Below are 19,813 nucleotides of genomic sequence, written 5' to 3' on the forward strand. Positions count from 1 at the left end.
CTGGCTGAACGGGCACAGACCCCATTCCGCGGGCACAGACCCCATTCGGCGGGGACAGACCCCACTCGGCGGGGACAGACCCCACTCGGCGGGCACAGACCCCACTCGGCGGGCACTCTGACAACACCGACTGTCCCAGGAGAGGCCGATGTGACCCAGCAGAGGGCCAGCCATAACCAGCGTCACACACACAGAGGATGAAACACTCAGTCCCCAAAGCCACAGCGACTGATGCAGGGGCACCTTGTCCCCAAAGAACCTGCACAACAAGCGTTATCACACACTGCTAGGGTTGATCCAGGCCCAACAGTATTATGGAATAAGTTACTCAAATGTTAGGCAAGCTTGGGCTTTAACTTAGAAGTTCATGATTATACAAAGCAATTTACAAAATTAAATTTCTTCAGAAATATTAATTTAGCTTCATGACATCCCAGTGAAATGATTGTGCTTATATTATCCAAGAGAAAACTTCAGGCAATAATTCTAATATAGTACTGGGCTTGACTGCAAGTCCTCTAAGGGCATTTACCAATGTCCTCCTTGGTTTCATCCTTCTTCTTCTACTTCTGGTTTTTATACTGAAAAAAAAAAAATTGTGGGAAAGAGCACATAACTAAGTAAAAGTTCATACCAACAAGGATTTACAACTCTTCTTCATGATCCACATACATTTATGTCCATTTTAAGTTAGATTGAAATTTGGTAGGTTTTCCCTTTGTAGTATAAAACAATAAATCAGGCACAATTATTGACTAGATTGTACCTGCTGGGATTTGGTTACTGCTAAAATATCATAATCTGGGACTAATCTGTGCTTGCTCCTGTAACAATTCTCATTTGGATTTCATGGACTGGCAGAGAGAAGGACTTAACAGTCACTTAGTAAATTAAATCACAGATACTAAGAGAGAAAGTTGAACTTTTGACTTGTTTCATTATACACCATGTTAAGGTATCACACTCCCCAGCCAGACTGAAATCCCAGGAAGCACAGGTGACTCAGCTAATGGAAACCATCCTCATTCCTTCATCTGAGAAACCAGTCTGACAGCACAGGGGCAGATCCACTGGGTGACAGCTGTGCACAGGGGGGGCCAGCACCACAGCTTTGCCACTGTATGGTCTATCCCTGATCTCTGCAGCCATGGGCAAGGTCCGAGGAAAAGCAACAGTATCTCTGGAAGTTCATGCAAATTGTCAGAGGATAGAAGCTGTTAGGAAAGCAGATGATGCACAGCAAGGTGTGGCTGGCAAAATGCTGTATTTTAATTTTTTGCTCCTATAACAGAGTGATACTAGCCACCACTGATGATATTTAATAGAATTCTTCACGGAAACAAAGACTTACACAGAGACCAACCTAAATTGTTACTGGTTCTGAAAAAAGCCCACCATTAGTTTATACTGACTAAGAGAATTTTTATACAAAAAGTGTCAATCACAGATTCCTCCTGCCTGGGTATTTCCTTTCACCCAGACGCTTCAACATCCAGGACAACAATTCACTATTCAGAACTTGATTTCCAATGTTTTCTTCTTTGTTCTGAAACCAAAATGCAGACAATCTGAAGCACTTACTTTATTCATCACCCAGTCAGCATCTTCAATGGCTCTCTTAATGATCTGCTGGATTCGCTCAGGATCATCTTCATCAGCATGGACTTTGAAACTCTGCAACATTCCAAGAGTCACTGACTTCTCAACACAACAGTTGTCAAAATAAAGATAGCATTGAAATCTCAGAAAAATATTTGTTGCAAATAAACTGATGGTCTAAAAAGGTAAAACTACACATTGTAATACCTGGCCATCCTGCTTCCATAACAAATCTGGTCATATGGAATTTCATGATAAGTATTCTACTCCTTTCATACATGAACAACAAAAACCCCAGGGAACTCCAATTCAGAACAACTGAAATTGTCTGGTATGTTAAAACTAGAAGAGGACAACAGGTATGATCAAAGGCATGAAATTACTTCCATTTGAAATATAGACTATGAACAGTCAGATGGGATTTATCCCAGTGGGGGGATATATAAATGACTGACATGGAACCAGTAGGTTTCACCATAAAATATGTGTTTATGGAGTAAGTAATGACTGTTCACTCTCTTGACTAACACAAGAATTAGAGATGAAAGCCAAGAGAAATATGTTTCAGATTCAAAGCAAACAGAAAGAAACAGTGCTTCACTCACTCCCACTATACCCTGCAGATGCACCAAGGTCTCAAGCCTGCAGGAGAGCAGTTTTTGTTGGTTCAGCGGCAGAAGAGCCCCGGGACGCACCTGCCGGATGGCGTGTCGGTAGTGCTGCTGGACGGGCCCCGCGGGCAGGCGGCGGCAGCAGCGCAGCAGGTACCGGTACAGCTGCAGCGAGCTGCGCACCAGCTCCGCCTCCGGCAGCGGGGACATGGCCGGGCCCGCGGCTCTGCAACACAGCCAACACAGCAACCGTGAGTGCCAGCGACAGCACGGACACAAACCGCCAGCTCAGAGCACACAATGCCGGCAGGGGGAGGCTCGGCAGCAAATCCGCAGAAACTTTAGAATAAACCCCAACATGAAAGGAACGAGAACTTGGTGAGTTTATGGACAGACGGGGTTGACTGTCACTGCTCTAGGGAGTAAAGCACAAAGGGCAGAGCTCACTCCAGAGGATCGCTCCAGACCGCCACTGTGACTTTCAGTGAGTACCCAAACGTGTATCACAGCCCACAGCCAGGATCCAGTCCTTCAAACTTCCAGTGCTTTCCTTGAGCATCCCTAGCAGCTCATCCACATGGGGTCTCTTTAGAATGAGGACACTCATAATGGCTACAAATGGTGCTGGAATTTAACAATGTTCCCTGTTTTGTCATTCTGTCAAGAATTTCAAGGCTTCAGCTGGAAACAACATAGATAAATATAGGAGAAGACAGAAAGAAACATTGTTAGGTTTGAAATTTTACATGTATTGGTAACAGCAACAGGAAAAGAACAAATCTACTAAGTTTCACTTCCATAACTATATTTACATGTCGTAACAGTAAGTCCATCCAAGTCCTATAAAGTGCTAATCAAAGACTGTAAATGCCTTGTCATTTAACAGATGGTTGCCATCTGCAAAGAACTAAATTAACATTTGGAAAAAGGCACTTTTTACATCATTACTCTTAAGAACAGAGATAATAAATAAACAACTGAATAATGAAGTAGGTGCGTGCCTACTTCATTATTGTTTTAGCACCCATTATGATACCTACTCAATCCTTGAAATAATTTTTTCCTTTTTCTTAAGTAATTTAAGTCCTTTAGCCAAATGTATTTCAGAGTACACCACAACAGCTATTACATGCCTGGGCTGTATATTTGCACAGACTAAATCTTGTTGCAGTGGGGAAAATCTCCTTTCTATGCACCTATAAATGCCCATCATAATGGGATCCAAAAACTGCCAAGCTTCAACACATTCATCTCTTGTTTTCTTCCAATGTTTTCTGTCTGTAAAATATCCTTTTCTCTTTGCAGTGAAACCTATGCTGGGAATCAACTCCCATGCATTTTTGGTTTGGCATTCAAGAAGGGGAGGTGATTACATGCCCGACAGTCAGCTGAGAGATCCCTGATTCCCCTTCAAGCAGCAGAAAGACAAGCAACTCCAAAATGTGACTCCTAACATACAGACTGAATGATTTCCTGCCCTTCTCTCCATGAGAGAGAGAAGTTTTTATCATCCAATACAGAAAACTGAATAGGTAGTTGGATTCAAATTGATCTGAACCCAAATTTAACTTTACGTGCATTTTTTGGGCTATATTCTTGGCTGGTAAGAATTTGTACAATTCCACTGACCATAAGGACCCAACCCTGCATTTCACATATTCCCAGTTAATACAGTGAAACATCCCAAAATTCAATACAGATCCCAAAATACACTTTGGGACCAGAGCCAATTTGTGAAGTTGTTTCTAGGCTTTGATGTGTAAACTCATCATATGTCACTGTGCTCTAATTAAACCTAAGTGGTGCAATAGATTTCCTGTCAGAAATGCAAAGATCCCTCATGTGCTGGGACTGCCCAGGACAGCTTGCTCCAGCACACAGAAAAGCAGCTCTGGGAGAGAGGAAGGAACCAGTCATGGAAACATATGGATATGGAAAGATGAAGCTGATCAATGGAATTGAAAATGTTTCACTATAGATAATTAGGAATTTTCCACTGCAGTAATTTTTCATAGGAAAATGATGAGCTGTTGAATTCAAATTGTGTGACAAATACATTTTCATGGATGAATTTTTTCATCCTTCGCCTTTCATAAATACTGGATTTTCTAAAAGGTTTGAAGATGGAAATTTTCACCCCATCTACTATCAAACTTAAATTCTTATGAGGCTCTCATATTCAAATTAAAAAACCAAACCACCTGAGTTCTGACAGATTCACAGCTCCAAAAATGCTACAAATGCTGTGATATGGGCAAGCTTCACAGGGAAGTTTATCACCAAATATCTATGTTTTTCTTAGGATGTAACTTCATCCAGTGAAAACTTCACTGGAAATCTACCACAGCACATGGAAAACTTCATGGCTGTTTCGGTGAAGTGGCTGTTTAATAATAAATAATCTCATGACCTGCCCATTGTTCAGTTCTAAGATACTGGTGCCCTGTACAAGCACACCTCAACAGGGACTAGACCCTGACAACAGGTAATGCTACCCTCTGCTCTTGTGCACCCTGATGCACTGGAGGATCTGCACAGCCTCTCCTGTGATTTGCCCCTTCCTCGGCACAAAGAGGACAATGAAGCACAGTAAGAATCTGCACTGTTGCCTTTTGTTCTGAAAACATCTCCCCTCAAATCCCACAAACATTACCAGTTTTATGTGCCACGCAAAACCCCTCAACCTCACAAAATCTGGCTATAATACTGACTAATAATGTAAATCTCCCTCTGATAACTTAAATATCATGCACAGCACAACAAACAAACTATCTACACTAAGAACTGTTGAGTCAGAAATAAAATAATCTGCTAATTGTGCTTTTCTGGAATGGATGACTGTATAATGTCCTAATCAGAAGGCTGAAATCACATTTGCATTTAGATAAAGCCCCGTTCACAAAGAGACAAGTATAAAAGGAGACACTGAGACTATTGTGGCATTTCTCTGCATTGCATAATCATTTACATTCCTGATAATGATATTCAGATAGTGAAGCAAAGGCTGACCAAAGCCAATTAATCTTCACTCTGCATTAGCAGGTTTGGCAATTGACCCCATGCACAGCAGAACCCTGATGAAGCTAAGATGACACTATGTCACTGCTCTCAGTTTACTTTTTTCCCCTGCTATTGTGAATGTTTTTCAAGCAAATCCCCACAGTTCAACAGTCATGATCCCAATCCCTCTGAACTAGTTAAACAGCCTAAAATGGGCTCCAGAGACTAGGAGTGTTAATTAAAGGACTGCAAGAGTTACCTGAGCTGTTGCTGTTTACAGGTTGGCTCCTTTCCGCTCAGCCCTCTCTCTCCCCAGTATACAGGCTAGAAATGTGTTTTACTACTTTGAAGTATTACACCCTCAGAAGTCTTAACTCAGGAATTTAGGATTCCCCATCCTCATCAAACCTCATGATCTCAGGAAAAATAAGAATGCCAAAATAACAAAGAAATTTGAAGCCTTTTGAAACCTCTTTAACCACAAAACATCTTAGTTCACCTTGTGACATCAGTCCAGGAAGGCACCCAAGTGAACTGCTGCTACCCAGAAGGTTCTTCCTCTTTGGTCACATCTGCCCTCCCTTGCAGGTTTCCCAGACTCAGGCCTGTGAGTCCAGCCCCGCGTGCCTGCAGCAGGGGCAGAACTCCCCACTGTGGGACACAGCTGCCCTCACTGCTGATGACACTGTCACACCTCCCCACAGTCCCCAGTGGGTCAGGGGAGCGCCTGGCACATCCAGGGCAGCACGAGGGGCTCTGCTGCCCCAGGCAAACCAGCCAAGGTCTGTCTGTCCATCCGCCCCTGCCTGCTCACAGGCACTGAGAGGCTGCCCTGCAGCCCCAGCCCCGCTGTGTGGGTGAGCAGGGACAATGCTGCAGTCACTTCCAGCAGCCACGTCTCGCTGAGATCGCGGCTCTGACGTGATCACTTCTGACGAGCCGGGGCCGGGCACTGCTGGGGCTTTGTCCTTTCTCAACATGAGCTGCAAAGTGCCCTGCACGAGTGATGGTAGCCAGGCCTGTTCACTTCTATTTCTGCTCCTCTCCCCTTTATGCTCTGATGGATGCCAGAGGCAGAAGCAATGTCAGGTGGCTCAGCAGAACAATTTGGGGGCACAGCCCTGCAGTGTAAAGTTTGCTTTACACAATATTTGTAGAGCACATGAAGGGTTAAGAACTGGCAAATGACACATCCTGAAAATCTCTTTGTTGACAAGGAATCACCACTGCTTGGACACCCTTCATGCAGTTCTACAGCATCAGGATCAGGCCCAATGCTATTCAACATCACCAGTTTAAAAATATAAAACATAATAAATCATAAATATAAATACAAAATATAGAATTGTAATTGATAAAACTTGAGAATGACAGAGAGTGCTAGAGCTGGGCATAATGACTACTTGTATAAATTAACCAAAGCCACAGGGCAGATGTCTTACCTTACACCCTGGTTTGGTATCACACAGCACAGACATGCAATACTGCAAATAAAACACTCAGGCTTTGCAATCCTACACCAATGAGGAAACATGCTGCCCATGCTGAGGCCAGATTACCTTGTTCTGTATAATTAATAAGCATGATCAGACTAATTAGAGTAACCTTCTTTGATGCATACTCACTAGTGAGGACAGGAACCTTCCTGGTTTAGTTGCAAGTCAAACTTCTCCACTTTTTTCTCCTGAAAATGATTCTCCTGGCTTAAAGGAAATTCTGAAAGGCACAGTCTCAAAAGAACTTTTTCTTCTCAGCTCTGAATTGCTCAGTTCAACTGAACAAAATTAATTTTGTTCACAGTGGCCAAATCTGTGCGTATTTACCTTTGGGATCATGCCTGAATAGGAATTGAGTTATCAACTTTAAGCCAAAACCGCCCGTTCACTCCTTTCTTGTAAATATTGTATTTTGACATGATCCAATGCTTAGTTCCAGTTCAGCAATTGTGATTCTCCCAACTACTTCATGTCAGTTAGTGCAACAGCTTTCTGGCTGAGGTTGTATCACCTTCTGAAACATCCAACTGGGCACCAAATAAGCTGTCACAACTGTTCTTGACAGACAGATACCCAGCTGGCAGCATAAGGCATGGAAGTGCCTTTGAAGGGCAAAACCATGCTGTCAGATTAATGACCACATTAACTCTATGAACTATGGCTCAGACAAGCATGGGAAGAACAGAAGTCTTACATAAGGTTTTGTAATGGTTTCTCACTGTTGTGGAAGGACTGAAATTGGTTAAAGTTTATTTTAGCATTATTCTTTAACACATCCTTACTTTTCTCATGCAATTCAACTTTATAATTTTTTCAAGAAGAAGTCAAGACAGTAAAACAAGGAGCTGTCCATGCAGAAAGAGCTCTTTCTTTCTTAGGAAAGTACAAGAGTTGACAAACTCTTAAAGGTGGAGAGTCAGAATTTCAAACAGCAAAAGAATCACACTAGTGATCCACACTATTGACTAAAGTTTAATTTTAAAACATTTGGTTTTTTAAAGCAAAAATAACATATTCCTCTGAGCCTTCCTTTAGTGCAAACATCCCACCCAGCCTACAAGGGAATAAACCCTGTGCAGTGTGACTTCTCCTTTCCTTGCTCCCCCCAGCACATCCCTTCCAGCCCTGGCTGTGCACACAATCCCTGGATGGTGACAATGGGGCTTGTGCCCTGCCCTGGGATCTACACCTCATCCTGGAGTCGTCCTTCCCAGCTCACATTATCCTACACAGCAGTGTCAGGAACAACTCAATGTCTATTATTCCAAATCCACACCTGCTGACATTTAGCATCTGCCAGTCCTTCACTCTCAGAGTAATAATCTCAACCCCTTTCCTGGCATAAACCCTGTCTGTGGTGGAATTAAACCACGGATGAATTTGACCCACCACATCCTGAGCAAAATCCACGTTCCTGGGAGCAGTGTTTATAAGCAGCAGTATTACAGGACATGTAAGTCTGGGAGCCTTTAGCCTCTTAGGGGGACTGGCCCAGCTCACTAATCAGGGATTGTTTCCATACCAACAGCTAATCAGGGGCAGATGCCACCATGTCTTTGGGACACTTCTGAGCTCTTAAAGCCACAGCTCAAGTTTCCCCCAAAACTTCAGTGTCACTCTCCAAGGCCTAGTCTAGCTCCAAGGCAGTCTAAGGAAAAGGAAGGTATGGGCAGCAAGAAGCTCTCACAAGTACAGACATCCCCCAGAACCCCACAGGACATTTGCTCTCAGTGGTACAGGGCTCACTCTTCACTGATTACACACAACACACCAACTCTGCTGAGCAACTACACTAGTTTGGAGCCCTGGCAGAAATGAAGGGGGGTGAGAGAGAATTCTTTTCCCTTTGCATTTATCAACACTCATCTGAGTGAACGAGCATGGCAGGACAATTCTGAGTGGTAAAAGGATTTCATGGAAATGGAGCTGCCTTAGGTTTCACCCATGATTCTGGTTTGTTTACATTTGGTGAAACCACAGGAAAAGGGGGATAAAAGCTTTGGTTCAATTGAAGTCCTGGTGGTAACCTCCAGTGGTAAGAATTAACTCAATTATGCTGAATTAATTTGATATAATTATCGGTGATGAAGCAAAGACAGTGGCCCAGAGAAACTTTGAGAGACAGGAAGAACAGAAGTCTTAACAATACAAAATACCCTATTAATAGCATTTCTTTTTCCCCCAAACTGAGTCAAAGACACAAAATGAGTTCATTACAGTCATCTGGCTTCACTCAACCCTCCAAATTACCCCCGTACCCAGACAAATAGCTGTGAAATCCAGCAAGTGCACTAGAATTACAGCAGGCCCTGACGAATTTGACATAGCACTCAGCACAAGTGTCTGTCCCCATCCAATTACCTAAACAATGAAGATTTAATAATACATTTAAGAGATCCACAATGCTTCTCCTTTAACTGAAGATGTTAATTAAGAACACTTTTCTGTTATACTGTTGTCAGTTGGGTGTTTTTTTTTTGAGGAACAATCTGGAGGAGGCTGCTTATGGAGTCTTTTCATTTGATCTGCAGTTTTTATCTAGTATTTTCAGACTTATTCAGTTCAAAACAAATGAACCCCAACTATAAAAACCAAACATCTATCCTTTTCCTCCCCCATTTAATATTTCTGTGATTTGCTTTGAAAGAGTATCACAGAAATGCCTTCCCTGCTATGAAAACACACACATTTTTACTGAGGGTTTTTTAATGCTTATGTGTTTAAAAAGAAGAGAAAATGTCAGTGGAAGCAAAAATCAGATGTGGTTAAGTCTTGGGAGGTGGGTTAAATGACAATGAAATCCAAAGAATTCGATGCAAACTATTGCTGGAAGCAGCAACAGAAGGTCTCAGGACTGTGCCCTGCTACCTCAGCCTGCAGGAAGCCCCCCTGGCCTGTTTCAGGGTCAGACAAAGCCTTCAGCACCCCGAGCCCACCCAGGGCAGAGCACCCTGGCAGAACACAGCCCCTAGGCTGTCCCTGCCCCTGTGCAGCCCAGCACAGACCCCACACGCTGCAGGTGGGGCTGGAAAGCCCCAGGTAAACTCTCCTTGCCTTCTTCCCCTCCAGGGGCACTGTGTGCAAGGATTTTGCACTACGGTTAGTCCTTGCCTGTTGCAAGGAATTTAACAGCTGGCAGCATCACTCTATTTAACGTTTTACAGTCCTGCAGGACCAGTGACATCCAGCCAAGGAGACCTGGGTGCCTTTGCTCTCTGGCTTCAGCCTGAAATGCTACTTGACTTACCCTGTCACAATGCTGTAAATACACAAGTTTCCAAGCTTCTACTGCATTTTTATTATCCTTGGTGACAAGAATAAAAATATTACCTCTATCATCACAAATTGCTTCTGAAGAGAGATTCCAAGTGCTTAGATGTAAGAAATGAATAATATTTTTCCAATTTGCTTAGTAGGTGCTGCTCACACGCCCCCAGATCACTTCCTCCCTGAGTTCTGCTGGTTCTCAAACACAGCTGATCTTTCAGAACTCGATTTAATTGCCACCAGGCTCTGATCAGACTCATCAGTTCAAAGCAAACTCCACTGTATCCATAATTTATGTATTTGATTCCAACAGATCCTTTTGTGCCCAATACTGAGGGGGCAAAAAGCGTTTTCCATGGGGAAGATGCTAATGTTTTCTAAAGAAGTTGTTTTAAAAAATATTATTTCTGTAGTGACACCACATTTTAAAGTGGTGTGAGGGATTTTTCAAAGGCTCCAACACTTATCTGGACAGCCACTCAAATTTTGTCTATGCCTCTTTCCTACAACAATGTCTTTCGTTTAGAGAGCTGAGTTATTTCTGCATGGGAGACATCCTCGGGGAAGGGCAGGCACAGGCTGGAGGGAAGCAGAGCTCTCCCTCGCTCAGCCAGCAGACAGGAACGAGCTGTGGCCTTACGCAGCCCAGGCGCACCTCGTGCCCATCTGACACACAAGGGTGTCTGCGCAAGTGAGGAGCTGGGCAGGCCCTGCCAGCACCCCCCAGAGCTCCCTCTGCCCACCCCCAGCCCTGCTCTGCCGTCACAGCCTTCATTTTCCCTTTCATGGATTTTTGCTTGAAAAAGCATCACTGCCTCGATTGTCTATTTTCAGCCTGTATTTAAGAAAACCCTTTGGTTCCATTTGTAGCCACATCCTGTCTCAGCCTCCCCCTCTTTTTGTTCCTAAATATAAGGCTGATGCAATTTGATGTGACATGACAAAATAGCACATTTGCATTGGCAGAAACTTTCTCTCAGCAGCAGTAATTAAAGGGAGTAGATGAGACATTGCTGAAATTGGTGTTTATTTAGCCTGGAAATAAAAGGCTTCAAGATGTCTTGAGAGGGATGTTCAAGTGTGTCACGACCATGAAACTCATCAATGAGTGCTGCCTTCTACAGGCTTCCTTTCTGACAAAGAAACGGTCACTCAAACTATGTCATTGATTTAAAGAGAGTAAAAAAAGAAATCAGAGCTCTGTACACCATATTCCTAACCAGTGAAAATTACTTCATGTGTTTCTTGGGATTAGAAATAGTACCAGGACACTTGTGGTTCCATGTAAGACAAGGCCAGTCAGTCTCTAACTTTAGAGCACAGGCTCTCTCAGCATGAGAGGAAAACCAAGATTTCATTGACCACAGTGAGAATTAGGAACTTAAACACCTGAATTTTTGATCTGAGATGCAGCAGCAGAGGACAGGTACTCACCTTCACTTACAACACAGACTTTTATTAATTGTCAAAGACAGAAATCCAGGAACAGCAGCCTGAATCCTGTAAGTTCAACAGGATTCACACTACAGATTAAAATTCATCTACAAAACTCATGAAATAATTCACTGTGTCCAGTTTTGCTGAACAGATGCATAGCCTGACAGAGTCAGGTAATGTCAGCTTTCTGTACTCTGTTCCATTATTGATGACAGCACTAGAACACAGTAGTGGAAGAAGAGCAATATTGAGAAGTTGTGGGGGTTTTCTTGATATTTAGAAGGTAAATTTAGTTTACTTAATCCATATGAAGAATTCGGGGAAAGGTCTGGTAGCTGTTCCACAGGCTGCAGGATTTAGCAGACATAATATGGCTTCAAGTGAAACTTCCTGCCCAGGAGCATCTTCCCTCTCCTTGTGCACACAAGGCTATTCTTTCAAACCCATCTGTGATCAGCTCAAAACCGGCAGCCCACGTTTTGAGCAGGCTCGTTTCCATCCTAACACAGATGGCACCAAGAACAGGGCAGGCCAGAAAAAAATCAGTTTGCATATTATGCTTCAGTTTTTATGGGTCAGATTACCATTCAAAGCCATCAAAATGGCAACCCATATGTGATGTGTCTGCCATGGGAACTGAAGTGATACACCATCAAAATCTTAACGGGGCTGGTTAGACAGCATTTGATTAACCATTGACTAAACTCTGATATTTAAAACTAAAGACATTTTCCTTCCCAAGAATTTTTTCTCTGACAGACCAATAAAATTGCTTTGGTGAGTCAATAAGGAAAAGACATTTTGCCATCTTCATCTCTGAACAACTGCATCGGCACGGCTCTCTTGGCAGAAGGGAGCTCAGCTTCTATGCCAAATATTCGCTTCCTCCGTGAGCCAGGTGCAGATGTTGGCTATGTCATCTGTTCCAACTTCTTTGTTCTACAAGCCAGAAAATTGTTCCCACAGCTTTGGGGAGAAAATGGGGATCTGAAGAGCTCTTTGCATGCTTTCATTGGTGGAAGATCATCAGATGTTTTAAAGACACTCTTGCAGAAGTAAGAAATGTGTCATTCCCCCCACTTGTGATAATTAACCCACAGAGAGCCGTGTCCTATGGATCCCAAAGGGATGCTGCAACAAGGTCAAAGCCATGGCATTCTGTTCCCAGCCTCCTCCACATCCTCTGCCTTCCTGCAGTGCCAGCTACAGCCCATTCCCTGCTCTAGGGACGGCATTGTCCCAGATGCTCCAAAGACTCTACTGCCACAGGCACAGGTTTTAAAGTGGGCAGGCCTCTTCTGGGAGAAGTCTACTGAACAGTAAAGGGTATTGGAAACGTCCCACTATGTTATCATGGCACCTGGAACTCAACTGCCAGGCTGACAGCCAGGGCCACCACCCTGCCTCACTGTCAATGACAACATTCTTCATTCACAAGTTTTTTCAGCCCTCTAGCCTCTCTACATGATATTTTGGTCAGTGCTGATACTTCAGGTGCATATTCTCAACCACATACAAGACATACAACAAAAAATTCACTTACAGCATCCACAGTAGAGGAACTTTAATTATCTTCACAGATTAGGCCTGTCCAAGTCCAAAAGTAAGCAAGAGACCTGCAGAGAAGAATCAATTTTCATTATCTGTTTCTCTTCAACTCGCTGCTTGAAGTGCCATTAATAAAGAAGTGCTGAGAAGCCCATCCACAGCTCAGTTTATCCCCGTGGGAGCTTTTACTTTCAACTGACCAGTTACATCAGACATGAATGTATGGCTTTAACATGAGCAGGCTGTTGCTTTCAGTCATTGACTCTGAAAAGCTTTAAAAAATATACCCTACAAAAGATTAAAGTAGAGGGAAATTCTGACTGAGGAGAACTGACCCTTCAATATTTCCTGATAAGAGCTGCTGGAGGTAAGAAAGCATTTACCTCCTCTAAAGAGCCACAGTTTCTCACACTCAGAACTCTGTTCAATGACAAAATAATTACTTTACAGTATTCTGCATACAAAAAACTGCTTTGGACCCAGGCAACAACAGACGGCACACAAGAAACGGCTTTTTCTCAAATACACGATTGTACAGTGAGTAAAGCAAAGCAACTCATTCTCTAAAGCCAACACTAATTTGTTTATTTGGAACCTCTCCTAAGTTTGTCGAAGTCAAGCAAACTGATTTCTCTGGCTATGCAAAGACATCTGGATCAGGTTTTATCTCAGATCCTGTCACAGAGATTTTCAAAAACTACTTAAAACAGAAGTCCTGGAAGATAACAACGACAGAGTCTCTGAACTGATCTGTTTTGCCTCCCTTTGAAAGACACAAGTCTTTGAAAAATCTAAGGCAAACCTCTCAAGCACATTTACAAACACATGGATCAAAGACAGCTGTGCCACGGATTATTTTTTCCCCCCAAGTATTTAATAGTGGCACAACTTGGTGACATACAATGATTGACAACAGCTTGGGATGTTCAAGTTTTGGTATCTAATGTCAGCACTTATATTTGCCCTCTGAAGGCCATATCAAGAGGCTCACAGGCAGACTTGCTGTAATAGGCAATGTGGAACAGGAACCCAGAAGAACAGATTCAACTTTAAAAGCTCATCCTGAGTGAGTCCACTGACACTTTCTAGCTGTGGTACAAGAACTAAACACCAAAAGCTGCCTTATTTTCATCCTTCACCTAAATCTTCCTTTCTGAGAGCAGAGGACCTCTTATAAAGATCTTGGCTGAGTGCTGCAGAAAACACCTCTCATTAGCATTGTTAATTAGCACTTAGCAGATACACCTGCAGTTCCTATCCCACCGGGACATTCACCACACCCTTTCAGAAGTGCAGCCCTCCTCTGTTAACTCATATCCAATGTAATATCCAGAGAGCAACACAATTAACTTCTCCTTAGGCTGATATTCAAACCAGCAGTTACTTCCATAATTCACTTAGCAGAGCATCAAGCACCTGGGCTCAGAAAGCTTTCCAAACCTACTCCAAACACACCCAGCTGAGCTTTGGGAACACAACAAAACAGTATCAGTTGCTCTGTTTCATTGTTCAGCGATAAACAGTGCTTAAGGTCTAACTTGAACTTCCACTTTAGAAGTGTCTTTTAAAGAAAAGTTCATGTCAAACTTGAGGTTCCTTTGTGCTGTCAGTGTGTAAAGAGCACTGATGTAGTGAATTACACTCCTGACACGGGTGCTAACTGGTTTAAGTTAGTTAAAGCCAATAATCTCCAACTTGCTGCCCTATTTTTACCTACTAAAAGCCCAGTGCCTTCTTGTGATCCTCCAGTGCAAAGCTGACCTGCACTCAATCCCTTTTGTGCATCAGACTGGTGACAAGATTCCTGCCTGTTCATATGCCACCTCCAAGCAGCTGTAGCCTGGAACGATGGCTGCATGATACTGTTGATTTTATATAACTTTTAAAAACAGATAATGAAATTCTAGTGTGCCTCTAAAACATGTTTGAGAAAAACAGGCTTACTTTCCATGCACAGACATATTTCCAAGCAAAACTTGGGAGCTCATGTTCATTCATGTCTATGAGGGAGCAACAATATTGCTGTTCAATTTCCTATTTATCCTGTATCATACATGCTCGCCATATCCAAAAGGAATAAAGAAATGCTATCTGTAAAGCCTTTACACTTTAATAAAGTGATTGACAATAATTGACTGAAGGTAAACAGGTATAAATCTGCTGTTTCTAGCACCCTAAAACTTATTTATCCGTTTGTCTTTATGGAAATTTGTTTCAGTGGGCAAAGATCAAAGTCACACACAGATTATTTTTCAGAGGGCTGCCAATGTTTGTTCGTGGAATGATGAATCCCATTTATTACATTACATCCCTGTCTCTGTATGCCACAACTCTGCTTCCCATTGGTGTGAGAACAGGAACAGGAGTGGAATCAACTGCCCTGCTCACACCTTTCTTCCCCAGCACGAACTGGTCAGCTTCTACTGGGAGAAACATTTCCATAACAATCTGACCAGACTTCTCCCTCATTTGTTTGCAATGAAAGAGTTAATATCTGTGACCCAAATATGGAGACCCATTTTAAACTTGCTGAAAATTGCTTTTTAATCCTAGCTCTCGAGGATTTCCTTTGAAACCATCTGCCATGCACACTGGGTACTCTTTCCCTGTATGTATGCAGGATTACTATAATATGGATTCTTTTGTGTAACTTAATACATTTCAGCATATTAAAAAATTAGTTGAAATTTCCATTCTTTTCTGATTTCAAGTGCCACAAAAATGACTGTAGAAGTCAAAACCACTGACAAAGCCAGCACCCATATTTATCTTATTTACTGCAGTATTTACATCGCAATTCTAATACTTAGTCAGTCTGACACTGGCTGAGTTTAAGGAATAGTTATGAGTTATTAATATAACTAACACACATGCTTCAAATCAAGTTCAAGAATTTTGCTGGATAGGAATGGATTTAATCATGTGCTTTACCATGCTTAAATTTCTCATGCTTACTGTCAAGTCTGGAAGACACAACATCATAATTATTAGAGATCAGAAAATATTTCCCAATATTATTTCAATACTATTGCCCAGCTTTTTCTATTTTATTGCTATGAACCTTTAAGCAATAGTATTTTTATAGTACATATACTGAAGAGAAAGAAAACCATCATACTTGTAAATAAACTGAATTTTAAGATTGGCACATGCAACTATGTCTATTTTAGCAAATATCCAAAACTTAAACCAAAGAAAGTATATTGCTTACTATCACAATATTCACAGCCAGAGGGATTGAAAATAGCAAACATTCAGCAAGCTAGATTTAGAATCAATTTATTGAATCAGCATATTAAGAAAAAAAAAATCAAAATCCCAGCACAATTATCATGCATCTTCAGAGTGAAATACTTTTTAAAAAATGTGATTTCCCTGCAAATATTCTGAGAACAGAAAATAAGGACAATTATTTGCATGGGTTTAATCACATAATGTGACACTGATATTTCAGGAGCCAGACAGCTGACAGCCTGTGAACTTCTTTGTTCCACATAAACACATCTCAGAGCACCAAACCTGTGCCTGGGCTTCCTGAGCAGCCCTGGGCCCTCGCTCACATGATTCATTTCACAGCCAGTCACCCAAGAGCTAATGCAAGGTAGCAGCAATGCAGAATCCCCCTCCAAACCAAGGGGAGGTTCCCATTCCCTTTGATGCCTTTTCCCTGGAAAGGAGCTGTGATAGATGGGATAAAAAAACAGGCAGGATAGAGCTACACAAGCAGATGTTGGGAGAATATAGAGAGGAAAAAACAAGGAAATCATTTTGTTTCAGCAGTAACAGATGCTGAAGCATCATCCTGCAGACATGTTACTTTTAATACAATACTGCTCATAAAGTGATGGGGGGAGGACAGAATCAATGCCCAATTACCCAGTTTTTTCAGGGTTTCCATTTTAATGAGCTTCCTGGATGATTCTGTCCTTTTAATTTTCCTCCTCTAATAATCCTATCAAATTAGTTTTGTCTAAAACATCAGCAAAAAGAAAATCAGCTGTCTAACAAAATCCTAAAATTGCTGGCAGCAGGTTCTTAAAAATGACACGTTATACATCATTTACTTCTGTATAAATGCAGAGCAATTCCCAAGATCCTGCAGCACTGCTGGGATTAGACTTGAGTGACTGAAAACAGCCTCATGTCCCGACACATCTGCTAATGGCAAACGGATAGAAACAGACTAACAGTGCAACGGCATTTGCAGATAGATGAGTGCTGAAAAAACAACCAAATGCAGAACAAATAGATTAAAGCCACCTTTCTGTGGCTAAGGATTAGGGGAAGCCTGGCCTGCATTCCAGCTGCAGACTAACCTGCTTTCCTGCCAGACCACATCTGCCACTCTCAGTTACCAACAGTGGCAGTGACTTCCCACCTGCCACCAGGAGCTGGTGACACCAGGGGTGGCCGCGGGGCCACTGCTGCAGCCAGAGAGCACACAGAGCTCACATCTACTGAATCTACCCGGCAGCACAAGCCAAAACAGCCCTGCACACCCTCTGCAGTGAAGCAGGAAAGGACACCCTCTGCAGCCTCGCAGGAAAGGACAGGGCAAGCACGAACAAGAGCTCCAGTGATGGCACCCACGACCGCTAAACAAAGAAGTCAAGACAAACCCCCAACAGCCATAACTGTTTACAGAGCAGCTTCCTCATGACCCACTGGTCCCCCAATACCACAGGAATTAGTGATGCAGAACTAATTGATACAAATCTCCTGAGGGGAGAATTGCTGCTGGTTATCTCAAGATGAGAAATTTAGTCCAGAAGGATAAATTGGACAGACAGCTGAAAGGCTTTAGTTCTCCTGGTAGGAAAGGAATTGATCTGGTAAAGAAAGCCCTTAAAGAGATATTAACATGTCAAAAAAAACAGGACTAGGAAAAACATTATGAGTCTTAAGACAACTGAGAAACTTCTGAAAACTGTTTATATCAGCACAGCTAATTATTCCCACCTTCACACAAAAGATGAAAAACTGAATATGTCAAAATTTTAACATTTCTCCTGGTTAAACTTATGTTCTGAATATAATTATGAAACTGCTATAAAAATCCCTGTTCCTCAACTAGTGATTTAATTTTTGCATCTAGTATTTTTACTTATCAATTCCCCTTCCACCAAGTTGAAGAAAAATAGAAGTATTCAGATATTCACAGGTATGTAAAAGATTCTATTTACAGATTATTCAAAAGATTCTGGCAAAAGGTTGTATCAGACTTTTCTGGATTAATTTTACTGCCCAAACCCTCAATTCCATGAATTACAACAATTTTATTGATAAACAAAATAACAACAGTTCATGTGCACGTCACATGTGCAGCCTGCGTTTTTTGCTCTGGAGCACACATATGCGAGATAGACTTTTTAAAAAACATCAGATTTCAAGGACAGGATTATGAAGCAACAACACAACAATGAATTCTCAAAATGCACGTGCAACCCGCAGAGCACTGGCTCATCAAGTTGTGGGACATCAGGACGTGAGCCCTGCGCTGTACTCAGGGACAGTGGGATGTCACAGCCTAGCAGCTCACACCATCCCTGCTGCTGTGTTCTGCTGCTGGGCCCAACGCTCTCCTGAGGCTGTCAGGGAATCAAACACCCCAAACTAGCTGAGGGTAGGAAAATCTCAGCAAGAGCTCCCAAATCATACCAAATTCTCCATGTACAACCAATGCCTGTTTTCTGTCTAACCACAGAGACAGAGCCTCGCTCACCTGAACCAAATCGCCAAGGAAGGGAAGATTTCCAAAGCTGCTGTCTTCCTTGGACAGCAGGTTTGAATTGAGACAGGAACTGAACTGCATGATGTGACTCAGTGCTGAGTTCAGCCTTTGGAGGCCGTGGCACACCGCACCAGCTGAGAGTCTCTGCTCTCCACAGGGGCCACCTTGAACCTTAGGCAGGGTAATTCAGAGCACCTCTACTCAGCTTGTGGCTTGGCATTGTTTCAGCTACCAGTTTACTCCAGAAACAGTGGATCAGGGAGAACAAGGTCAATCAATGTATTTGAACAAGCAGCAAACAGCGATGCAACTCTTGGAAAAAACATAAATGTACCATCACACAGAGATTAAAATCATGCATTGCTTTTTGCCTGGAGAGGAGGAAAAGGAAGTAGCCTGCTTCTCTCCCCTCTCCAAAACCCATCATTTAGGGATGCTGCTCGCACAAGGACAAGTGCCTTGTGGTGATGCTTTCAATTCTGCACCTTCTAGGGAAGATAACACACTGTGGAGCTATTTTAAGAACATCTCATTCACAAAGGTCTCCAATTCCATCTTCAGAGACAGAGACGATTTTCTTGCTGCTTCAACATCTTTACTGGCTTGACATTTGCTTCAGAGGGAATTCATTTGCTGTTCCAACATCAGAATGGAGCAAGAGCAGCTGCCAGGAGAGGGATAAAAGGAAACACTGTCGACAAAGAGCAGCAGGGTCATTTCTGGTGCAAAGAAATATAGAACAGAGAGAACCACAGAACTGACACTTTCTCCAGAAAGCAGAAGGGGATAAAGATGTCCCCTCTGCCTCCTGCAACTGGTGTTTAGGAAGGGACTAAATAATCAGGCTTAAGTTTGTAAATGACTAATTATTACAAATCAACTGTAAGCCCCTGAGCATTCACACTTAAAGCCAAGTTCATGCTTAAATGCTGCAGTCAGCAAAGAACTCAGTAAGTCCTTCAGAACTCTCAAAACAAAACACTTCTAGGTAGAAAGCTCTGCAGAGCACAAGCTCACTGTTTAGGAGGTGACATTTTTGGGATTATTTCAAGCTGCAGTGCTAATCCTGACCATCATATCTGTATATGGAGCACACTGGACAGACTTGGGGCAGGGCTGTGATC

At 42.5% G+C, this 19,813-nt stretch overlaps 2 protein-coding genes across 2 annotated transcripts in view; both read right to left on the reverse strand.

The window, feature by feature from the left end:
- The window catches only part of NOS2 (nitric oxide synthase 2), a 43,087-nt gene extending 30,091 nt beyond the window's left edge, over nt 1-12,996 (reverse strand). The window contains exons 1-3 of the mRNA XM_059865613.1: nt 12,954-12,996; nt 1,582-1,674; nt 533-581 (exon numbers count right to left, since the gene is read on the reverse strand). The gene's annotated coding sequence lies outside the window, so the exon portion shown is untranslated. The remainder of the gene's footprint in view (nt 1-532; nt 582-1,581; nt 1,675-12,953) is intronic.
- On the reverse strand, nt 413-13,028 carry LYRM9 (LYR motif containing 9). The gene is made up of 4 exons (XM_059865614.1): nt 12,954-13,028; nt 2,295-2,436; nt 1,582-1,674; nt 413-581 (listed from the first exon to the last, which is right to left on the reverse strand). Exons 1-4 carry the CDS (start codon nt 12,956-12,958, stop codon nt 564-566), a joined length of 258 nt encoding a protein of 85 aa, XP_059721597.1. The 5' UTR covers nt 12,959-13,028; the 3' UTR covers nt 413-563.
- Nucleotides 13,029-19,813: the final 6,785 nt, after the last annotated feature.

The sequence above is a fragment of the Haemorhous mexicanus genome, chromosome 22 (genome assembly GCF_027477595.1).
Source record: "Haemorhous mexicanus isolate bHaeMex1 chromosome 22, bHaeMex1.pri, whole genome shotgun sequence".
NCBI classification, from domain to species: domain Eukaryota; kingdom Metazoa; phylum Chordata; class Aves; order Passeriformes; family Fringillidae; genus Haemorhous; species Haemorhous mexicanus.

What these genes read in the sequence shown, in the direction of transcription:
- LYRM9 (XM_059865614.1), bottom strand. An exon ending in ACCGACACGCCATCCGGCAG is followed by an intron (nt 1,675 to 2,294) that starts GTGCGTCCCGGG and finishes GGAATGTTGCAG; the next exon opens with AGTTTCAAAGTCCATGCTGA.